Genomic DNA, 22,562 nt, shown 5'->3' with positions numbered 1-22,562 from the left:
TACAGTGAAACGGAATGATTGTGTCGTGAATTTCGAACTCGCTCTTTCACTCACTTCAAGCGAAATTGTATGAAAAAATAATTCAACATTTAAAAATACATATACCATTTCATATCGTTAAATAATAATTATATATCAAAAATATATTTAAAAATATTTTATATATTTAAAAAATTTTCTATATTTAATTTTTCCTGATAGAAAAGAAATAACATTACTTCCGTGCTTTATTCATTCGTAGCACAAGAAAATTAGGTGATATCGTGCGTATATTATAACCATTCAACGAAAAAGATGTTACACCTAATGAGAAAGAATTTGAGGCGAGAAAAGATGAAACCATCAGCATCGAATAGATTGGCTTGCTTGATGCAACAATATCTACAATTCATTGACCTTCAAACTTCCTTTTCAGGTTTCTTCAGGAAGATCACACGTTGCTTGTCGCATCAAGACGTGAGAATCTCCTGCCGGAAAATAGTGGGAAAAGGTGTACCATTGTCTACACGGTGTACCGCGGTTGTCTTAAAAACTCCAATCGCGTCTACAGAAGACTAACGCTGTAATTAGATTCATTTCTATGGTAAATGGTATCAAACAAGGACACGACCTTAATTATTTGCATTAATGCAATTGCATTAGTGGCGAAAGCCACTTAAAGGAAACGTGAACAAATTTTTACTTCTATTTCATAATTCGTGAAATCGAAAATTGTTAAATGTAATTTTTCTTATTTTTCTTTTGCTCTTTAAATATATTTTGACTACCCTTCAACAGCTTACTTCAACAGCTTGAAACACGTTTTGGGATTTACAATGAGTGTATCACACTTGAAAATAATTTATTTTTGAATAATTTATTTTTGATAATTATTCAGTTCGCTGTTTCGGACAATTGTGATTTTTGCCGAGCAGTCTTTCTTCGTATAAGTATCATCTCTATTGTCCAAATAAATAACGTAAGAGCGGTCACACAGTTGAGCAGGATAATACAAATCGTATAATTTCCAGTAGTATCTCGTATTAAACCTGCAACAACGACAATTTTTTATTATTTAAATTTTGGACACTTAATAAATTATATATAAAAATAATAATTATATAATGTATAAATGATATATTGTAATTTACGTACCAATCATAGGACCAGCGCTCATAAGAATCATTCCGTTGGTCAGCATTTGAATCCCCGAAGCGTTAGGTAACTTTTGAATCGAAACGTAGCTGGGTACTACTAAAGTCATATATACCGACCGAATTCCTTTCGCTGCTCCCAAACCGATCGCAACGGCCAACATCGAGGCGAAACCAGTCGCAAATATTAGTGCTGCGCCAAGAAATAAAAGTAAAAATAAATCTGTTGCCTGTGAATATTGAGATTTTTTGCGTTTTTTTTCAGATAATAATCTTTTCTTATCTTTTTGTCAAAACTCGATAACGGAAGATGATTGGTATACGTTACAAGTTCTGCTGATTATCAGAAGAAACAGGCTGAGCATGTACATCATCCTGGGTGGCAGACGTAGCCATTCCCCTAGGAAAGGTGCCACGCTTCTGCTAACGAGATCGACCATCGCGATGATGCTCATGACGTTGGCAATATTTGCAGTTGTCAAGCCCATGTCGGCAAGGATAAACGGCGTCAGCATGGAGAAGTTGATCTCCGCGAAGATTGCAATTGACATCCCTAACATGATGTTCACGTAAATCGGGTCGCGCAGAAGATCGAAATCGTAAAGATCAGCCACTCGACGCAGAATTCGACTGATGGTCGAATTATTTTTGTCACTATAATATGATTGTTATATTCTTTATTATATTAAAAAGTAACGTCTTCTATGTATTAAATTCTAGAATTCTATATAATTATAATTTATACTACTCGCACATTCTTCAATAATAATTTTACATTAATGTTAATAAAACGAGAAAAAAAGAATAGAGTAAGTATTAGTCTTATTTTATCTATTGCTCATTACTAAATATTCTCATACTCACCGATCGTCATTGTCTTCTTTGATTAGACAATTATCTGTTTCTTTTTTTAATAATAAATCTTTTTCTACAACGTTCTGACTTACACCATTAGTTCTATTTATACCATTAGTTTTGCTTACACCATTATCAATAAAAGTCAATTTTTTTGTTATTGGAACAGGTTCGTCAAAAATTTTTATGCTGCTACCGAGATGAATACTGTCTATACTTTTGGCTATGAAAAATATATATATTTTTTTATTAAGTATATATATATATATATATATATATATATATATATATATAATTTTTATAATATTGAATTACAAAGCTGAATTTGTCAATATAAAAATTCATTTTTATTTATATTTTGATACCTGAATTCCACCATGAATGTCTTGAAGCTTTCCAATTGTGTAAATTCGTCTTTGAGGTTCCGTTAACCATTGACATCTCCGTATCGTAATTTCCATCATACGATACTAAAACATAGAATTTACATTTTCAGTGCCGTGTATATTTTTTCAATTAATCATTAATTAATTAATTTATTTTATTATTAATTAATATGTTTTAATTATTGGATTGTACTTGTTCTATCTATAGAAACCTGTCGAGGTAAAGGCGTATCGAATCCATAAATACTTCCAACTTCGATATCGTGATCGATGCTGGTTATTGTCGTTTTCCTTTTTCTTTCATAATTGTTTATTACTGTCATCGAAGAATGTATGTTTACTTCATTCTCCTCGCAATATTTCTTCGTATCTGCAAATAATTTTAATTTATATTAATAAAAAAGTGTATTACACATGTACATATTTTTTATTAGCAAATACCTTGTTTCTCATTGGCTAAAATATTGGGTTCTTCTGGAATCGTCTCTAAACAGATAGGTACCTTTTTCATGTGCTGTTTAACTGGTCGCAACAGCAGAGCGCCTATCATCGAATGAAAACTGTAAGCGCCAAGTATCAAGACAGTCCCCTACATAATATTACATTTTTTATACTATATATGCTTTTTAATAAGATTTATAATAATTATTATTTTAAAAATAATTGTGTAAACAGTTATATTTTTTAATAAGTTAATTAGGAATTAAAGAGATATATTTCACTAAATACTTTATTAATGTTACAGATTGACAATGCAGAGAAAGAAAATCGTGTGTTAATTTAATGATATAGATCCTGATATAGATCCTATAGAATTGATAATATAGAAAGTAAACGTTCATGGTCCGACCTACATTGATAAGCAATTGCCATTTTACTATCAGCAACATTCACTGCAAATATAGCTACATCGAACGCGAGATGCTTCTTATCGAAATACATAAATACACAAACATGCTTTTAATAGCATACTGACATATTAATTTTACATGATTTAACTTAAGACTAATTATTTTATACAAATAGTATACAAATAGTATTAAAGCTTTTTTAATATTTTTTTATTTATTATTTTCTTTATATTTAAAATGTTTCTTTATCGCAAAAGTAGTTTTTACGATACCTGAATACCATAAAATGAAAGTAAAAAGGATGATATTTGAGGCATAAGGATTGAACCCAATCCCGTGAGAGTCACCGATAAGCCCATAGCTCGTCCTCGTCTTGTAGTAAAATAAGAATTAATCGCCAAAGAAAATCCAGACATTGACATATTCATACCAATAGCTACAATAAATAAATTCATAAATTGATTAATTTATAGTGGTATAAAGCTGATATGACTGTATGAAATATGTCTACATTTAAAATTATTGAATAGACACTTAAATTTTAAAACATCTTGTTTATTTTATATATATATTTTTTATATTTATTATATATATTATTTATTATATATATTTTTTATATCTAATAAAAAAATTATATTTTAATGATGATTAATACTTAATTTATTTACCTAATTAAATATAATTGAAATATTATAAATATAATTGATATATTTTGGAACGTTAGACATGTAAAAAAATTATAATATTATAATATTTTATATCAATAATTGCTAAAATTATTAATAAAACTGAATAATTTTACTTACAGGCTAATATTCCGTAGCATATTACAATAAGAGTAAAATTATTAGCAAATGCTGTTAGTGTTACACCAATTGAGTATATTGCACTTCCAATCATTGCTATTTTTCTGTAGCCGAAAGTTTTCAAAAGAGGTCCATTAATTAAACCGAGTATCATACCAAATGCCAAATTTATATTAATTATAATTGTTGTATCCGTTGCATTCAAATTGAGTACAGCAAAAGAATCTTTGAATATCAATCCAAATACTTGCAGGATCGGAATGGTTGACAACTATAAAACATTTATTAATCTCGAATTAATTTCAATTTTTTTTATAAGAATTTTGACATTTGTATGAGCATTTATTTCATATTATTTTCCTGATAAAATTATATGACAACTTACGCCATGTAAAGCAGCGGCTAGAACAATGATCCATCCCCATCCTCCATTTGGCGGCACTTTCGTAAACATTTTCTAAATCAATATAAAATCAAATTGTATAACAATAATTAATTTATAACAATAATTAATTGTCTACAAATGATATAAACGTATCACATATATAAATTAAAAATTCACTTTATCAAATAAATATTTGCATAAAGTCTGTTGTTTTCGTATTCATTCACGTAATTATCAATTGTGTGCAGAGTAATTGTGTCCCCTTTAACAATTGCCTGCAAACTGTATACAATCGTCAAAACATTAAACTTAAATCACTTCTTGAATTAATCATTTCATAATAGTATTGACTTTATGTAATAATAGTGACTTGCAATTTCCGATGTGAGATGATGTTAGATGCTATCAATCTTATCTGCATTAATCGATACCGCGATTATTTGAATAACTTGACAAATCCATTCGGAAACGTAATCTGCAATTTTAATTGAAGCATCACTGATCTCATTTTATCCGTCCGATAAACAAATAATCTTTGCAAATCTCTATTTATTATAATACAATAAAATATTATTTTTGATACAAGTTTGTAATTAAGTTTCCAATATACATTTTTAACATTTAGAAGAAAAAAATTGATACATACATATAAATGCACTGTTTTCTTTTTCCGTTTTATAAAATGTTACACAATAAGATAAATTATTACACAATTATCAATAACAATCTATCAATAATTTTTCCTTTTGAATTAATGCACAAGTTGAATTGATCCAACACTAATAAAGTACTTGCAACCTGTATAGAAAAGTAACACAAAATTTAACATATTCTTCTAATACCAAAGTACTCTCTTTTCGTGTAGTTTCTCGCGAAATGAGAAAAGTTATACTGTCACTCATAACACTCATAACAGATAAGAAAGTGTCTAAGAGAGTTTAAGATTAATCTAATCTTTCTGATCATTCCATGAAACATTCAATAAATTATTACTGTACAATGCGATTACAACGTTAGATGAAAACCAAATAGGAAATATACCATAGTAGAAATGTGCCATAGAAATTATATATGAAATTATATATAATTATATATAACTTACATGAATATATACGTTTATATGTTTATCATTTCTATCATTTGATTATTTTACAATAATTAATAATTGTAACATTTTATAGCGCATGTGTATCATTGTAGAAGAAAAGTTTAAAGTTTTTATATTATTCTTACATTAGTTTTGAAAGTAAAAAAAATTTTTATCAACAAATAATTAATCTTTAATTTTGTATTTTAATTAATAATAGTACATACTGTATTATAATTTTATATCAATTTTATTTCTTTAATTTTGTTATTGCATACACTTTATATTACTGGAGTTAAATTATAAATATACATTATAATTATACAAAAAATTACGTAATATTTATTTATTTAATAAATAACATACATAAATATATAGCAGACGAAAATTTTAATTTTAAATATATTAATCAAGTTTTCATTGGATTGTCTTATAACAGTATTGCAGGACTGGAGCAAAGAGAATGGGGAGAGAAAGAAAATAATAGAAATTAATGATATAAAATTAAGTAATAATTCGTGTATTTAAGAAGGTATGCGAATATATGCATCTGTATATATCTTAATATTCATATCTCTACAAATGAAATCTTATTACGCGTATCAACTTAGTCATTGATAAGCAATTATCAATGCATAAGTGGAGTCTGTTACAAATTCGCAATATAGATTGTTATTGATATAAAAATAATTTTCAATTATTAAATATGTCTGCATAATATACATTTGTGTAATGTTTAATTATATTACGTTATATTACGATAAATTATATAACGATCAATTTATAAAGATATATTGCTAATTTTATAGAATTATTAGCTATATTAATGGTTTAGCTATATTAATGGAAATTAAGTACATTTATTGACAATTTTATAAAATTTTTTATAAAATTAAAATAATTAATTTTTATAATATCGTCAATGAGTTAAAATGTACGCTATGTCACTAATGTACGAGCAAAAATTTTGAATTTCTTGCATAATTATTCTACAATTAATAATTCTACAATATTATTAAAGAGATTGTAGAATCAAAATAATCTATATTCGTCAATGTTTTACATTATACAAAGTATTAGAGCGTGGCTAAATAAATTTATTACGCATTTTCGCGAGAATTTTCTTGTTCCCCTGACGTATTTTGTTGATCTAACTTTAGTGTATTTTTACCGGGAGTCCATAATCCACCTATCAACCACAGGAGAACACAGGACAAACTGAGTAAAGATGTGAAATAAAGCGCACCTACGTAACTGTCTGTTGAATCATGCACCAAACCTGAAAATATTCAATTTAGATTAAAATAAATACAATAAGAATGCTGCTTTATTATAAACATTATTATTTTAAAGCAAACATTAATAAGAAATTACAGGTTGCTTTCATTATAAATTGCTCTTTACCGATAATTGGTCCCATACTGATAGACAGGATGCCGTTACAAACCATCTGAATACCGGATGCGGCCGGTAGTCTCTCCAATGGTACGTAATCGGGAATGATTAAAGCTTGAAAGACAGCCTTGGTTCCCTTCGCTAGCCCAACGATTAGGGCTACTCCGATCACGATGACGTAGGTGTCACCCCACGTTGATAGAACTGTCAAGAAACTAACATGAGAAATGACTTTGTACAGAAGTTTATACAAAACATTGGGAATATGAAAATTAACAAAACTGCATACGTAAAGTACAATAATAAAATGCTATAAGATAACAATATTGTCGAATATTATTGAATATTATTGATCAAAGAATGTTATGTATGTTAAAAATTTTAACCTTAAAATATGTTGTAACATTTGTATTGCTATATAAATAATATCACGATTTCGGTCGCGGTTTGACAATAACAATTAATAATTTGCAGATGTATCAGTTGTCATATGCACATTACCAACTAATCAACCCACCCCAGAAATCACCTCGTGAAGAGATTCCTCGTGATTCGTATACTTTATGTGGCGGTACGTACTAGTCCTTCCGAGAGTCGATCCCAGCAGAGATATCACATAAAGATTCCTGCACGTCCAGCCGATCTTTTGCGCCAGCAATGGTACGCAAAGACGTCCCGTGATGTCCGCGGCAGCTTGAATCGACATCACTGTAGCTATGGACGTCCTGTCGAGGCTCGCTAATTCGGCCAGAACGAAAGGTATCATCGCATTGAAATTAGTTTCGGCTACCAACGAGATACTCATCCCTGTTTTTGAAACACACGTTACATGTACCTCTCAAGATCTTAATTCTACGAGATCTTACGGATTCACTTCGTAATCTACCTAGTACTATCGCTATGTAACGATTATCATGAAGAAGATCGAGGTCCATATTTGTAATAATTTTTTTAAGAAATGAAGCTTTTCTATTTTCCTTTATTTCTGTTTCGCAATTCTCCGAACGATGGTGGTTTGATCGCCTTTCCTCTTCAGTATTCTCTCTGCTTAATAATTGGCGTTCAACGGCGTTACTTTCTACATTTGCTTCACTATTAACACATAAATTTTCCTCTTTCGATATATCAGTAGTTTTGTCTACCAGAACTTGCTAAAAAATGAGAAAAAAAAAGAGCATTCCAGACATGATTTACATTTCACATATTGCTAACGTACAATGGGATGTAATATACAATGGGACGACTGAAATATGTAAGATGAAAAATGATGAGAAGTTTGGTATAAGATTATGTCTTTTTTCACGTACCTTTAACTCACCTCTTTCTGCTTCTCTAGCGGCCTTAACAGCGACGCACCAATAAGGGAATGCGAAGCGATCCCGGCGAGAATCAGAAGAGTGCCAGTGGTGGCAAAATTCTCGAGAAGTACGTCTATCAAAAGAGGCATTAAAATTGGACCTAGACCGGTCATTGTAACCGAGAGACCCATGGCTACATTACGCTTCTTACGGAAGTAGGTGTTCAGAGCTAAGGTCGTCGCTGGGAAAATAATTCCTTGGCCTATACCTGTTAAATATGTTTTATAATTATATAATACTACTATTTTTGTTAAGATAATAATATAATGCAATTAATATACAAGAGTTTAAAGCTTCAAATTGTACAGAGTAATTGTGTAGAGTAATTTTGAAAATTTATAAGAATACAACAACATTATTATCTGCTTTAATAATTAAACTTGGAGAGTGTTATAATGTTGAGTGTCACTGAATGCTGAGTAAAAACTTAATAGCAAACGCTTTAAACATTCTTCCACTTGGATGTGCGTGTACTACAATCACCTTATTCTCCACAAGCTTAGTTTTCTTTCAGAGTTCAGTGGTGCTCAACATAAAAGGACAAACTGTTTATCGTATTACGGCTCTTATTTGTATTCCACTAATTATTCTGCGTTTATTTACCAATGATAACGCAGTAACTGATAATGAGAGTCGGGAGAGACACAGCGAAGGCAGCTGCGCAAATTCCAAGAACGACCGTCAAGCTGCCAAAATATGCAACCTGACGAAAGGCGAATCTTTTCATCATCGGACCGCTTATCAGACCTAAACTGCACGTTAGTGTCCCATTAAGATGGAGAATTAGACTTGTTTGTGTCGCGGCGATGCCGAGACTTGCGAAACGTTCCGCGAAGATAAGTCCGAAACATTGCTGGACCGGAAGCACAGCTAGCTGATGAAGGAAATTATAAATTAGTCTCTTAAAAATTTGTGGCTCAAATTTCGCAACATTCGCATTTTCTAGAATATCATCACATTTTACAGAACTTTTAAAATACTATGAATGTCGATAGAAAATGTTATTGTCTTAAAAATGAGCTGAATCTAATCATGAAAGATTTCTTTATAAATTTTTGAGTTACAACTTCTGATTAAACAAAGTTTTACTTACTATTTTGATGAAATCTCTCGATTAGAATCATAAATGAGGATTATTAAAATTCGTTTATAACAATAAGAATTAATTATCACAAATTTCTAATGTTATTACGATAGTTATTTTTTTATATATACTGATAAGTTGACTTACATTGATAACAGTCACGCCAACGACGATCGCCCATGCCCAGCCTTTATCTGTCACACCACGTGCCATCCTATCGAACGTATTCAATCGCTGTTCTATGAGTATTTCATGAAAGTATTCCTAGATTTTTAGTTGTACCTCGCGCTCGTACTGTCAGCAGTATTGTAAGCTTGATCGTTCAGATAACGTGTGATTGTCAATTCAGATTGGCTAGTGATAAGATACGCGGATAAGGTTCCTCTCATTCTCATTCGTCTCCTATGCATTATGCATTAGCATATAATATACATACATATAAATCGTATGTCTCGTATGTGTTAGACGGCTGCTCTCTTCTATCGCGTATTCACATATTTACATTTTTAATCGTCACTGTGCAATCTATTAAATACTTCTCCATTATAAAATAATTAACAAAATGGTGATACTTAGAAAACAATAAAAATGTGTTTTGTTATATATTGATCGATCAACTTTATATTTATAATAATTATGTTTATGACGAAAAGATAGTCCAATAGATTATCGACATTATTTTTAATATTTTTACAGATAAAAGTTTGCGCAAAACACTTTATTACATAACTATTAACAGTTTCTGAAAGTTTACAACATATTGACGACAAAATTAAATTTTCTCTGACTTTTATTCGTGTTTCTTAAAGTTAAGAACCCATGACTGAAGTAAAATGATAAAAATAAACGTTTGTTTGATTAATCAGTTACTTAAAACAACAAAAATAATTATCTGAAATAATGAGTTCAATTTGTTCTTTTGTTTGCTCTTCATCAACGTCTTAGTTTCTTTATCTGTACTAATAATTCAGATACTCTTTCTTCTTTTCATACAAGCTACTTACCTGACATCAATCAAACGGAGATACTTTATCGAGTCATCAAGTATGTTGGCAAATAGTGCATTGTACATTTAACAATGTTAAATATTGTCGGAAAATTTGTCAACACTGGATTAGAACGTCATCTTTATATTGTCAACGTTAACACAAGTCAGAAGTTGGAAAATTTATTTAAATGTTAGCAAAGGAAGTTTTTTAAGATGCTGCGTAAATTGATATAAATCTACGACACATATGCAGCCAAAGAAGTGTGTTCTGACACGAGCTGCGGACGCTGCGAGACTGACCCAAAGAGGAGGGGGCACGATGAAAACCGGCTCCGCTGCTCCATCCGAGATCAAATACAATCGTTCGTAATATTCGCCCGCGAGTTTGAATGCACGCGCGCATGCAATGCTTCGCATTCAAACGGTGCATTCGAACGGTGTAAATAGATGTATTTAATTTATAAATGGTTTTATGTATTTGATGCAAATTAAATCAACATGCCTCATTATCTCATGCAAGTTCAATGATGACACGAGTAATGATCTATATTATCCTATGTCATATCCGTTATACCAGTAATGTAATTTTAATTTTAAATAAAGTACAGCGTTTTAAATAAAGTACTTGCAATTTGATGATAAAAACCGCAGCTTCTTTTTCTCACGAAAAATATAAACAGACATGAAAATAAATATTGATTATACATTTATCGAATTTATCTAATTTTATACTCGATAATCTTTTTTGACAGCTTCTGTTAAGAAAACAATGAGCGAGATTTGTTATTTGTCTGCACAGAATGATAACTGATTTGACAAGGAAGTTTTGCTTTTAGATAAACAGAAGAGAAATAAGTTTGTCGCATCTGTAAAAATATAATGCAGTAAGATAACATATCAGTGCATTAAAAAGATTACAAATTATGAAGTCATGGCACTTTAATCCAATTTAACGCACTATATTTCTATTACAACAAGATTATTTTTTAACATGGAAAAATAATTTTATTATAATAATTTATTATTATATGTTAACAAATACGCATTGCTTATCGTTTTATAATAAAATGCGGGAATTATTAATTGAAAAAAAAGATTATTCCAAGAAAGAATTATTTATTTTAGAATTTTATGCTTCATTAATCATAAAAATTTGACTGATAACTGATAAAAATATATTTAATCATTCTATAGAAATATTATTAAATTTAGAATACTATTCCATTATGTTCCGTCGTAATTTTTTAGCCACTGCAAGTCGTCTACAGAGGATGACGTATAAAAATTCAATACTCCACACGGTAAATGTAACAACTATCATGCCGGTCATTACATGAAGACAAATCTGGTAGCTATCGGTGACATCCCTGATGTATCCTTTTTTAATAGATATAAAGAATTATTTTTCACAATATTATTTTAATATATATATATATATATATATATATATATATATATATAAGCGACATTATATAGACATACCGATTAAAGGACTCATGGTGACTACGCATATGCCTTTACACACCATAAATATTCCAAGTGCACTTGGCAGCTTCTTTAAAGTACAACATTCGGATATGCAGAGATTTAAATTCACCAATGTAGCACCACGTAAAAATCCCGCTATTACAAACATGACAATCAGCGTCGTCCCTTTCGATTGTTCCGCTAATACTGCGTAAAAAAGAAAAATTTTCAATCTCTCTACTTATTCCGAACCCTCTGTAGAATTACATTCCATATTAAAGTCTTCATTATTTATATCTATTATTTAAATTTACTCTAAATTTAGACTTCAAGTAATCATGTTTAATAAGAGTTTAATAAGAGAAATAGCCATAATAATAAAAATAAGAATGAAAACGTAGTGGAATAATTAAATTTAATAATCTCGTTTAAACTCAATGGAAGAATTACTGGAACGTGCAATTCCAAGGAGGAAGCAGAAGATCCAAAAAATTATGCGCTTTTTCCAGCCGAATTTGTCGAATAGCGTGGGCAGTATCAGTCTAGCGAGGATGTCGGTGAATGCAGTCAGAGACAGGCAAAAGGCCACCTCCGCTTTCGTCATTCCTGCCGATCGTCAAGTTCCTACGAGCAGTTTATGTAACTCACGAGCAGTGCCGTAGCGAGGATGTTTGATGAGATCGGTGTCTTTCGATCATCAAAGTCCCTATAATATTGCTCTAAACAGATTTGTATGTATGCGATGCGACTAATTTTTATTATTAATATTTCCGCGTTATTTAATAATACATGGGAATTCCTTTGACAACAACTTGGGGACATCCTTTGCTACGGTACTGATACAGTTAAAGTTTATATTAAAAGTTATATGTTGAAAATTTACTCACCGATATCCGAAAGGAAAAAAGGAGTCATTAATTTGAAATTCGATTCAGACACATAGTAAAAACTGCAACCTAAAGTAACATTTAAGTACGTGGTATTTTTGAAAAGATCTAAGTCAAATATTGTTTTTATTTTCTTTATAAACGAGTTCGTTTTAAATGGAACTGGCTCATTTTCCACGTTTTGATCCTGCGTCCACATCGATCCATTTGACATCCTCCGTGTTCCATCAGGATTTGATTTCATTAATAGAGCATCGCTTTCTTGTTTTTCATTAGATTTTGTCTAAAAAAAAGTGTATATTCTTAATAAGTGTTGCTCAAAGTTTGAAATATCGAAATTTTAAAGTATGACGATTCAGTATTTAAAAATGCAGTGTGTAAAAATGCATGTATGTAAAAAATTTACTTCGACTGGTGGTATCGATGATTGTTCTTTAAGTGGACGTAACAAACATGCTCCTACTATAGAATGTAATGCCCAGCCTCCGACAATAAGTGTTGTGCCGCGAAATCCGTATAAGTCTAGTAGCAAATGTATCAACTACAAATAAATCGTTTTTATTTATTAGACAAAATCTTTTTTTTTTTCACAAATATCTCTTACCAGCGGTACGATCATCATCGCCAATGCATTTCCCGCCATGGAAAAACCCACTGCTTGTCCTCGCTTTTTGTCAAAGAACGTATTTAATGCGACAAAAGAACTAGCTGTGGCAAGGCCAGTACCTAAACCTGTCGCAATCAGAATGGTATTAAAACATTAAAATAGTATGATTTCTAATAATAAATTCTGTATGTACCTCCTAAAACACTGTAAGAGCAAATAATATACAGCATACTATTAGCCTGTGATGTAATTATTAAACCAGTGCAGCTTAGCAAAGATCCAAATAATGCGACTTGTCGGTAAGAGTACTTTTTTAACAATGGCCCAACTAAAAAACCTGAAAATATACAATAACTTTAATAAGAACAAATAATGCTTTATTTTAATAACCAAAAGTTGTTTTTTTATCGCAAAAACTATATTTTACCTGAAAAATTAACGATAGCATCTAAGATGCTCATTATAACCGAAGTTCCTGTGGAATCGACATCGAGATTCTCTAATAAATCTTTGAAGAGCAACCCAAATGATGGATCCAAGGATCGCAAAGATAGCTACATTTTTCATTGTTATTAGTTATTAGTTATTAGTTAAAATAATAATCAAAATTTTTCTACTATTATAAATAGCATTTTATATAATTTTATTTTGTATTTTTCTTACGTTTCAATGTCAATGTAACTGCATATATATATAGAAATGTAGAAATGTTAATAAGTTATTGCGTAATATAATGAACATACATAAAAATAATAGTTGTGAATAATTGTGAGATAAAAAGTTAGATGTCACTTAAAAATAATTTTCTGTACTATTTTTCATTACTTATAATATAATCTTTTTCATACAAATTTCTGTTTATATTATATTTTTATTATAACCTTAATTATAAATATAAATATATAATTCAGAATTTTTATATAACAATGCAATTGACATTTACCAAAATTAGACTGCTTCCAAGACAAACGAACCAACCCCAGCCACCATCTGGAGCTTGTCCTTTAATATTTTTTTTCTTGTTTTCTTCTGTCATCATCCACGAAAACGGTATCTTATACTTAGCATAAATTATCAACGTTAAAAAGTGTAGGAAAAATCAGATACTGAGATTTAAACTTCTTGACTATCTTCTTTAAATAGCATCCTCTTATAATCGTCTTCTAATCAATACTAATACTACTCGCTAAACACTAATCAAATACTCTGCTTGCCCACTGCTGTTGTAACTTTCTGTTTCGTGTGACTGTCGATTAGTGAAGTGTCGATTAGTTTGCAGTCTATTTCTCTCTACTTGGAGTTTCCACTCCTACTCTTCTGGAAAGATACGTTGGTCAAGCGGGGAATTTAGAATAGCCGTTGCGTGTATAGTCAATTGAATTGTACACTTAAAAATCTACAAAGCAATAAATAAAATTTTATATAATATGCATATTATGCAATAACAAGAACAAATTATTTTAGTATTTAATAAGTCACATAATATGCAAGGCATATCTAATCGCATTTGGATTTGATAATCAAAGAAAATATCTATCGTATTACAAGTTTAAATGAAAAATACGCACACTCTAAATAAATTTTTTATAATATATCGATAAGATATCTTTAATTGTGCAATTATATTACTTGCTTTTTAATATTATCTATACTCAGTAACACATGACATATATAAAAAAAATTATAATTATAATTATTTATGGGATAATTGTAAATAAATTTTATTAACTAGACAATAAAGTGATGGCTATGTATACATTATTATTATTTTACGTTTTACGTATCATGCAAGTATATATTTCCATTTTTAATATTTCTACAGGAATTATATTAAATTATTATTACTTAATACTTAAATTATTACTTATAATAAATGTATATTAGGTAAATAATAAATATAATAAAACGTACCATTAAATCTATAAAAACATAAAAATCTGATTTTAATTATTTGTTGTTTGTTCAACACGATTTTATTGTCTTGTTTCACTCCATATATATTTCTCACATCACACTTCTTTCTTATTCAGCAATGTAGACGTATTTACGAATCGCTGGAATGAGTAATTGGAGACGGTTGAGTTAATTGGCGAATAATTGTTAACGCAAGTGACCACTACGAGCACACGCGGATCGTTTGCAATACTGATTGACCTTCGTTGGTTGGACGTTTTATCTGTATCCATATTGAACATATAGATAGCATTCACTGAGATATAGATATACGTCAGTCTACATACAAAATGTTACCTACTTGTATTAACAAAAATACTTTAACAAATACAATAATAATTTTGATACCATATGAGAGTATTCATAATGTAATATTTTTTTCACGTTGTAAAGTTATTTGATAATAGAATTGATTATATATATATATATATATATATATATATATATATAATCAATTCTATTATCAAACAACTTTACAACTTTCAAAATATTGGATTATATTATGGAAATATTTACTACTATTGTCTCTGTGCTAATAAACTGCAATCTATACTATAAATAAAATAGATAAGCATATATGCGTATATTATGCGTATATTGCGTTACTGATATAAGAGATTAAAATAAATTGCGCCTTGACTTATGCAACTTGTTGATGAGATATAAGATGTACGCTGGGTAAACATTGTCCAGGTTTAACTTACTTATACAAATAATTTTTCTACACTAATACACTAATGCTTTTTTATGATTTTTTTTTGTTATAAAATCAAAATTATTGTTATATATATTGTTATATAATTATCAAGTTAAATATTTTATCAAATTAATAAAGAATGTAATTTAATGTGTCACAATAAATTTAATTTGATTGCTATTATCAATTATTGTGTAATTATATTATAATATTATATAATGAAATTGTATTGTATTATATTGTATGTATTATATTAAATGTGCAACGATTCGCATTATTTATTTATATATATATATATATATATATAAAAATTATATATATATATATATATATATATATATATATATATATATAAATTATTCAAATTTTTTTGCACAATATTTATAAATATCTCTAGAAAATTATTACAATAAAAATATATTTAATTATTTTTCTTTCTAATTCTTCTCTCACTTACGTATTATTTTTTGTGAAAGAATTTTTATAATAATAAAAAATTATTCAACTTACAAATTCTTATTAATTTTGTTCTATTTACTCTTTAACATATCTAGACTAAAGTCGTAGTATTAAGATATTCATTGTTGACTAATCAGATATGGAAGATAAGTTTTTTTCTACTATTTAATTTACTAGTAGTTAATTTAATTGGAGCATCTCGTGCATCAGAAACCGCACATGAGACAATTTGTTTACATTTGTATCTTTTCTCTTTGTGCAATTCCGTAATTGCAGATGCTACTGATAATATTTCAGTCCGATCTAAGAATGGTATTTAACGACACTTTCAACGTAAGATAAGGAGAATCTCGAAATTGTTTCTGGCATAGTCGATTCCCCGCTTAGTCAGAAACTGTCTACCTTCGATTATCGTGGAAGTGTATCGGAAGCGTTGACGTTTGCTTCAAATTTATCTATCATTCTGCTAGGTAAATACTTACATCTTATCTTCAAATCCTGTACAATTAAAATATTGTCTGGTTTCAATTTTGATTTGAAAAATGTTATAAAAATTTGACATAAATTTGTGTAAATGATGTCAACAAGGATATAAATAATCTAAAATTTATAAATTTTTATATATATATAAAAATATTTCTATTAAAATATTATGATTTACTTATGTTATGTATTAATAAAATAAAGATAATTTTAAAAAAATTTTATACAATTTATATGATTAAAAAAAGTCTTAAAATTAATAAATTTAATCAATAAATTAAAGATATGTTTTTATTACAGAAATTAAAAACGTGACAAATAATTTTTCTAGATTACCTAGTTTTAATTTTAATAATAATTAAAGTAAAATATATTTATAAATATAATATTTACGTATAACATTACATTTACGTGTTTATTGTTTATAAATATTTTTGCTGTTACACTTTTTTTTTATTTTGCGAAAGATATATACTTAATACATTTGATTAAATCAAAGAAGCAATTAATACTGTAGTAAGTCTAAATTTTAAATTTTAAAGATTGCAGGAAGACGCAAAATGACGGCAACAGAAATTACCGACGCTACGATAAATACGCACACAATCAATAACGTTGTTGAAAAAAATAATGCAATCGCAAAGATGGAAAAACTGAACGAAGAAGATGAAATTAAATTGGAAGACTTAGCGCCAGATGGTGGTTGGGGATGGATTATCGTATTAGCAATGATATTAACTTTCGTTAGTGCAATATGATTATAAGATATAATAGTGGTCAGCTATTAAATCGAACATATTATTTTTCTACATAATGTCTTATTTGCTTAAAAAATGGTTTGGGACATTTCCTGATATAAGCAATTTTATGTGTAAATATGTAATATGTAACTCATAATTTTGTTTTGTTATTCCAGTTTACCACGATAGGTCCGTCATCATCATTCAGTATAATCTTCGCCGAATTTCTCGAGGCGTCCGGACAGGCAGGCATGGCATCAAGTTTATTCAATTCTCTCTTTATGATCACCTATTCTCTTGCGAGTAAGCACACATATATAATATATGTAATAATTGCATAATAACTAATAGAAAATTTCTATATAAATTTAATAGTAATAATAATAGTAACAATGGGCTTATAAGAAAATCTATACGTTTCATAGCATTTTTTTCTCGGTATAAAATTTTCCTCGGAAGAAAAAACTCGTATTTGCATCCGTGTGATAAAGAGATTAAGTGACTCTCGAAATAAACCTCATCATTTACTCTTATCGACGTTAAACAATTAAGACATTGGCTTCTTATTACAATTTATTTGCAATTTACGCTTTCAAAATAAGATTAAATTGATTAATGTGTGTACCGAAGCTTTAATCTGATACATATTTGCGACATATACGATTGTAATATGTATATTTCCGTAATATCAAAGATTCACAACACATGATTTGAATCTCACTATAGTTGAATTCTTGTCTATAAAAAAACGTATTTTTTGTTATCATATGTTCTTGGAATATATCACGATTATCAGATTAGAGCTAATAGAGAAATGCGCTTTTGCTGTCAATGGGAAATCTTTCCATCTGTGACTGAGTCCAAAGATAACAACAAATTTTATTTTAAATTCAGCGAAGATCTTCGAATAAAAAATTAAATAGAGTTTCATATCTATTTCCTTTATTGTTATACACTATGCGCCATTTTATTATTGTCTAATATTGCTAATATTACGATATCGCGATGTCGTAATATGTGAATACAATATATTTTATGTGTACAAATATAATTTATAAATAATTAAAAAATAATAAATATGTAATACAAATAAAATATAATAAATTATATTATAAAAATTATTTAAATACTGGAAATTTTTAACGTTTGAAAAATATATTAATAATATAATGCTCATTAGAAAATGTATTTTTCAAATGTATAGCAATAGGAAATGTATTTTATCAATAATAAAATAGTTTCTCTTTTTTCCGTTCATGCATTAAACACAGACAAATGTTTTTTGCAGGCTTGCTTACCGACACATTGCTGAAGAGACATACTCCAAGACTAATTGGAGTTGTGGGTGCAATCTTCTTTGCGTTACCAAATGTCGCTCTGGCATTTGTTAGAAACATATACGATGTCGCTTTCATCTGTTTTCTTCAAGGTTTTGGATTTGGCTTTATTATTACGATCTCTAACACGGTTTTCAACTCGTACTTCGTGAAGAAAAGACCAAAAGTAAAGCAGTCGCATTTTATGCTCGTTGTTTAAGAATACCGAATTCTTAACTTATTCTCAAAATATTTTTTTTTCTCTTTTAGGTAATGTCCGCATCGCAAATCGTTATTGGACTTGGCTCAATCGTATATCCTATGTTGTGCGGATGGTTATTGACGGAGTATGGTTTTCGCGGTATATATAAGTTTTGCAAAGACAGAGGTTCTAGAACTTTATTACAATTGATTTTTGTTTTCCGCTTGTGTTAGGTACCGCGGCAATCGTAGGCGGGATCAGCCTTCACAGCATTGTCGGTATGTCATTGATGCATCCCGTGGAATGGCATGCCAAAAAGCCGGAGGAAGTTCGTGCTGAAAGAGCGCACGAGAAAAAACAACGAATGTTTCGAGCAATGTCCAATCGTCGTTCAACCATCGCCGTGATTCACGTCTCTTCTAAAACTAAATGTAGCAGTCTTCTTAGTCTCAAAGAAGAAAATGAAATGCCTTTGCTAATTGAAAATTCTAAGGTGATAAAATTTAATAAATACAATCTTTTTTCTTTTTTTATCAATTAAATTTTAATTTTTTTAATTGATTATATTTTTCAATTTATGTTTACGTTAATTTTATTCGTCAGCTTTCTACACAAAGAGTTGCGTCAGTCTCAGCTATCGAGAATGGAATTCGCGGAAGTTTGGCGCGTATACGAGCTATCTCAGCCTCCAACTTGGTCAATTTGGCGAATCGTACGATTTGTATATTGAACGATACACGGGAAATTCTGGAGAAGAGAAACAAGGAGTGGCAAATAAGTAGAGAAATCAAAGAGGAACAAGAGAAACAAGATAAGGAAATTCAGGAGAAGGAAGAGAAACAAGATAAAGAAATGCAGGAAAGGGATGAAAAACATGATCAAGAAATCCACGAGAAAGAAGAGAAACAAGACGCTGAGGGGCAAAGCGTTGAAAAGAAGATAAAGTGAGTACAGTGTTTCTAATTATTTGTAAACGTAATTGAATTATATAACTCAAGGTTAATATATCTGAACACTTTAGGAGCTAATGGTTCTATTATAATTAATAGCTATTTCATCTTTTTATATATAAGATTCAAAACCATTCTGAAGGAACTTGTGGACATGTCTTTGGTGAAAAATTTATGTTTCCTAAATTTATGCTTTGGTGTAAGTTTCGTGTGTACATCCGACTTTGGTTTTTCCTCTCTTCTTCCTCTTATAATGACTGATGCGGGATATACGAAATCGGAAGCCGCAATAAGCATGACAGTTAGTGGAATAGCCGAGTGGACGTCAAAAATTCTGCTAACAATTTTTACACTGGTAGTAAACGTAAAGCAGAAATACATATTTTTCACAGCTACAATCTTCATGGAATTCGCCAGAATAGGTAAGCCTCTTAATCTTATAATTAAATAGATTGTCATAAACATTTAAAATAAGAAAATTACGGTATGCAGGATTTTTGAAGTACAGCAATACGATTATGAGCGCATATATTATGATAGCAATAGTCGGTGCCGTGCGATCATGGTTGCTGGTTCCGCAACCTCTAGTTATTATAGAAGAGCAGGATATAAAAAAATTCGCATCGGCTTATGGTATCTACTCTGTCATCAGCAGTCTAGTCACAATAATTTTTGGCGCTATTATAGGTAAATGACTTTAATTTATTATTAATATTTAACTTAATTATTATAGATAAAAAGATTGTATACTTAATATATATTTTTTAAACATAATACAATTTTTTATACTTTATATAATTATATATATTATAGGACTAATTAAGGATTGGACTGGTAGTTATGAAATGTATCAAATCTCTCTACTAGTGTTAAATAGTGCATTTATTTTGCCATGGATTTTGCAATTTATCTTTGTAGACTTTAAAAAATGGCGAAAACAACGTGCGATAAACCAAAATGAAATCTATCAGTCATGAAGGGAAATAAAAAAATACAGACCAAGATTTAATAACTTATATTGCTCTAGTTATTAAATTTTATTTTTGTCCTTCCTTTATTTAGTAAAATATTTAGTATTTTCAGTGTTCAGTGTTATATTCATGATTCACATGGAACATGTATGTATATATAGCGCTTTATATAATAATAATAATAATTTAGATAAAAAGAATTTTATATTTTGTAGTTAAAAATTAAATTCTTTTTTATACATACATAAATGTATTTAAATAAATCAAATTTATATATTTATATATTTGCGAAAACATATGAATAAATTATACTTTTAAAAAGAAAGTTATTATAATTATGAGATATATTATCAAAGTTGCAAGATAATTCAACAATATGATTTTTTTGCTTTGAACTTTGCTTAAAATTTTGCTTACAAGAGAAGTATCGGAACTGCCCCCTCTGATTTTAATGAGCTTCGAGTATGTTAAAATATGGACAAAAATAAGAGACACATAATTTTTTTTATCTGCGTTCTCAAATGTTAAGGGGGAAACCACCCTTCGAAAAAAATTGTTTTTTTTTCTTTCTGAATAAATATCATCCAAACCGTTAAAACTATCAAAAAAAGGAAAATTATTTTCCAAAATCGCATTTTTGAGAAATAAGCGAGAAATACCTTTATACGCGCTCCATACATAAGTATCCGTCTCATACCGCGATGGATGCGCGGGACAACATTAAAGGTGAATATGATGCAATTCGTCAGTATCAGTCACAATAATTATTGAAATAAGAGCTTTTTTATAATAATAATAATAATAATAATAATAATAATAATAATAATGAGAATAGTAATAATAGTAATAATGATAGCAGGTTTTGTTAAACGGAAGTCAAATATTTTTGATGAGATATTAGAAAACGTACGAAGCACTTTGGATATTTAGAAACAAGTTACAAATAAAGAAATGATTATAAAATATGACTTATTTAATTTTATAAAATATGGTTTATTTAATTTTTGGTCGTACGGCAGCTATCGCAATGCTTACGGTAGCTATTGTAATGTTATAAATATATTTTATTAATCAACATTTATGTTTTGTATCGTAATGTCTTATTATCGCAACGTTACGCAAAAAATATATTTGCTAAGGCACAGCTTTATTTGCATATTATTTACATGAGCATTGTTTGCATGGACATTAGTACAAAAGAATGTAATCGCAGCAAATTCACAGTTGTATAATTAATTTTATTCTCTAAAATATTATCAATTGATACAAGTGAGAAATACAAGCTTAATAAATAACTATGTACTTAAAAAAAAAGTTGAAAATTTTTATTGCTGTTTATATTTTCATACATTTTTTTATTTTATAAATTCTTTAAATTAAAATTGTAATTATTTATTTTAATTAACTTAAGAATTTTTTAATCAATAATTTATTAATTTTGATAATATTTTTTAAAGATTTTTAAACATAGTAATATTATACATGATCTGTATATTATACAA

At 28.9% G+C, this 22,562-nt stretch overlaps 4 protein-coding genes across 15 annotated transcripts; 1 reads left to right on the top strand and 3 right to left on the bottom strand.

Annotated features, from left to right (window-relative positions):
* Positions 1 to 840: 840 nt before the first annotated feature.
* On the bottom strand, positions 841 to 5,220 carry LOC105428426 (uncharacterized). Of its 4 annotated transcripts, none has more exons than XM_089076156.1 (12): positions 5,063 to 5,220; positions 4,594 to 4,891; positions 4,417 to 4,472; positions 4,032 to 4,302; positions 3,498 to 3,661; positions 2,816 to 2,963; positions 2,568 to 2,744; positions 2,354 to 2,458; positions 1,998 to 2,211; positions 1,462 to 1,787; positions 1,135 to 1,326; positions 841 to 1,028 (listed from the first exon to the last, which is right to left on the bottom strand). In XM_089076156.1, coding segments are annotated over exons 2-12 (1,809 nt in total). In that variant the 5' UTR covers positions 4,595 to 4,891; positions 5,063 to 5,220; the 3' UTR covers positions 841 to 873. The 4 variants fall into 4 exon arrangements, with proteins under 4 accessions (XP_088932282.1, XP_088932280.1, XP_088932281.1 ...); XM_089076154.1 differs by having other exon boundaries at positions 4,417 to 4,488; positions 5,063 to 5,219; XM_089076155.1 differs by lacking the exon at positions 4,594 to 4,891 and having other exon boundaries at positions 4,417 to 4,488; positions 5,063 to 5,219.
* A 782-nt stretch (positions 5,221 to 6,002) lies between these two features.
* Positions 6,003 to 10,625, bottom strand: LOC148936683 (monocarboxylate transporter 14-like). 8 transcript variants are annotated; one of them, XM_089076158.1, is made up of 9 exons: positions 10,345 to 10,625; positions 9,623 to 9,865; positions 9,488 to 9,554; positions 8,860 to 9,130; positions 8,217 to 8,464; positions 7,785 to 8,049; positions 7,478 to 7,705; positions 6,908 to 7,102; positions 6,003 to 6,782 (listed from the first exon to the last, which is right to left on the bottom strand). In XM_089076158.1, exons 2-9 carry the CDS (start codon positions 9,748 to 9,750, stop codon positions 6,604 to 6,606), a joined length of 1,581 nt encoding a protein of 526 aa, XP_088932284.1. In that variant the 5' UTR covers positions 9,751 to 9,865; positions 10,345 to 10,625; the 3' UTR covers positions 6,003 to 6,603. The 8 variants fall into 8 exon arrangements, with proteins under 8 accessions (XP_088932284.1, XP_088932287.1, XP_088932285.1 ...); XM_089076161.1 differs by having other exon boundaries at positions 9,488 to 9,694; positions 9,777 to 9,865; XM_089076159.1 differs by having other exon boundaries at positions 9,623 to 9,819.
* Positions 10,626 to 11,424: 799 nt separating this feature from the next.
* LOC105428429 (monocarboxylate transporter 2-like) lies at positions 11,425 to 15,432 on the bottom strand. Of its 2 annotated transcripts, none has more exons than XM_011640754.2 (10): positions 15,201 to 15,432; positions 14,233 to 14,685; positions 13,717 to 13,843; positions 13,483 to 13,626; positions 13,287 to 13,414; positions 13,089 to 13,223; positions 12,683 to 12,965; positions 12,246 to 12,401; positions 11,811 to 12,002; positions 11,425 to 11,705 (listed from the first exon to the last, which is right to left on the bottom strand). In XM_011640754.2, exons 2-10 carry the CDS (start codon positions 14,326 to 14,328, stop codon positions 11,545 to 11,547), a joined length of 1,422 nt encoding a protein of 473 aa, XP_011639056.2. In that variant the 5' UTR covers positions 14,329 to 14,685; positions 15,201 to 15,432; the 3' UTR covers positions 11,425 to 11,544. The 2 variants fall into 2 exon arrangements, with proteins under 2 accessions (XP_011639056.2, XP_011639057.2); XM_011640755.3 differs by having other exon boundaries at positions 14,233 to 14,606.
* A 1,313-nt stretch (positions 15,433 to 16,745) lies between these two features.
* LOC105428430 (uncharacterized) lies at positions 16,746 to 21,066 on the top strand. Its single transcript, XM_011640758.2, has 10 exons — positions 16,746 to 16,868; positions 17,424 to 17,624; positions 17,798 to 17,924; positions 18,910 to 19,124; positions 19,208 to 19,298; positions 19,373 to 19,632; positions 19,743 to 20,083; positions 20,213 to 20,511; positions 20,582 to 20,776; positions 20,903 to 21,066. Exons 2-10 carry the CDS (start codon positions 17,442 to 17,444, stop codon positions 21,064 to 21,066), a joined length of 1,875 nt encoding a protein of 624 aa, XP_011639060.2. The 5' UTR covers positions 16,746 to 16,868; positions 17,424 to 17,441.
* The last annotated feature ends 1,496 nt before the right edge of the window (positions 21,067 to 22,562 follow it).

The sequence above is a fragment of the Pogonomyrmex barbatus genome, unplaced genomic scaffold, assembly GCF_055798465.1.
Source record: "Pogonomyrmex barbatus isolate J1 unplaced genomic scaffold, ASM5579846v1 scaffold2, whole genome shotgun sequence".
NCBI lineage: Eukaryota > Metazoa > Arthropoda > Insecta > Hymenoptera > Formicidae > Pogonomyrmex > Pogonomyrmex barbatus.
Note: the sequence above shows the minus strand (reverse complement) of the source record. Positions and strands in the feature narration are given on the sequence as shown.

What these genes read in the sequence shown, in the direction of transcription:
- LOC105428426 (XM_089076154.1), bottom strand. Translation starts at nt 4,485, where the DNA reads ATGTTTACGAAAGTGCCGCCAAATGGAGGATGGGGATGGATCATTGTT. An exon ending in ATGCTACGGAATATTAGCCT is followed by an intron (nt 3,662 to 4,031) that starts GTAAGTAAAATT and finishes TATTTATTGTAG; the next exon opens with CTATTGGTATGAATATGTCA. An exon ending in TTTCATTTTATGGTATTCAG is followed by an intron (nt 2,964 to 3,497) that starts GTATCGTAAAAA and finishes AATATTATGTAG; the next exon opens with GGGACTGTCTTGATACTTGG.
- LOC148936683 (XM_089076157.1), bottom strand. Translation starts at nt 10,412, where the DNA reads ATGTACAATGCACTATTTGCCAACATACTTGATGACTCGATAAAGTAT. An exon ending in ATCGACTCTCGGAAGGACTA is followed by an intron (nt 7,103 to 7,477) that starts GTACGTACCGCC and finishes GTTTCTTGACAG; the next exon opens with TTCTATCAACGTGGGGTGAC. An exon ending in CAGTATGGGACCAATTATCG is followed by an intron (nt 6,783 to 6,907) that starts GTAAAGAGCAAT and finishes GAATATTTTCAG; the next exon opens with GTTTGGTGCATGATTCAACA.
- LOC105428429 (XM_011640754.2), bottom strand. Translation starts at nt 14,328, where the DNA reads ATGATGACAGAAGAAAACAAGAAAAAAAATATTAAAGGACAAGCTCCA. An exon ending in TGCTATCGTTAATTTTTCAG is followed by an intron (nt 13,627 to 13,716) that starts GTAAAATATAGT and finishes GTATATTTTCAG; the next exon opens with GTTTTTTAGTTGGGCCATTG. An exon ending in TTTTTTCCTTTCGGATATCG is followed by an intron (nt 12,402 to 12,682) that starts GTGAGTAAATTT and finishes GACGATCGGCAG; the next exon opens with GAATGACGAAAGCGGAGGTG.
- LOC105428430 (XM_011640758.2), top strand. Translation starts at nt 17,442, where the DNA reads ATGACGGCAACAGAAATTACCGACGCTACGATAAATACGCACACAATC. An exon ending in TAGCAATGATATTAACTTTC is followed by an intron (nt 17,625 to 17,797) that starts GTTAGTGCAATA and finishes TTGTTATTCCAG; the next exon opens with TTTACCACGATAGGTCCGTC. An exon ending in GATCACCTATTCTCTTGCGA is followed by an intron (nt 17,925 to 18,909) that starts GTAAGCACACAT and finishes TGTTTTTTGCAG; the next exon opens with GCTTGCTTACCGACACATTG.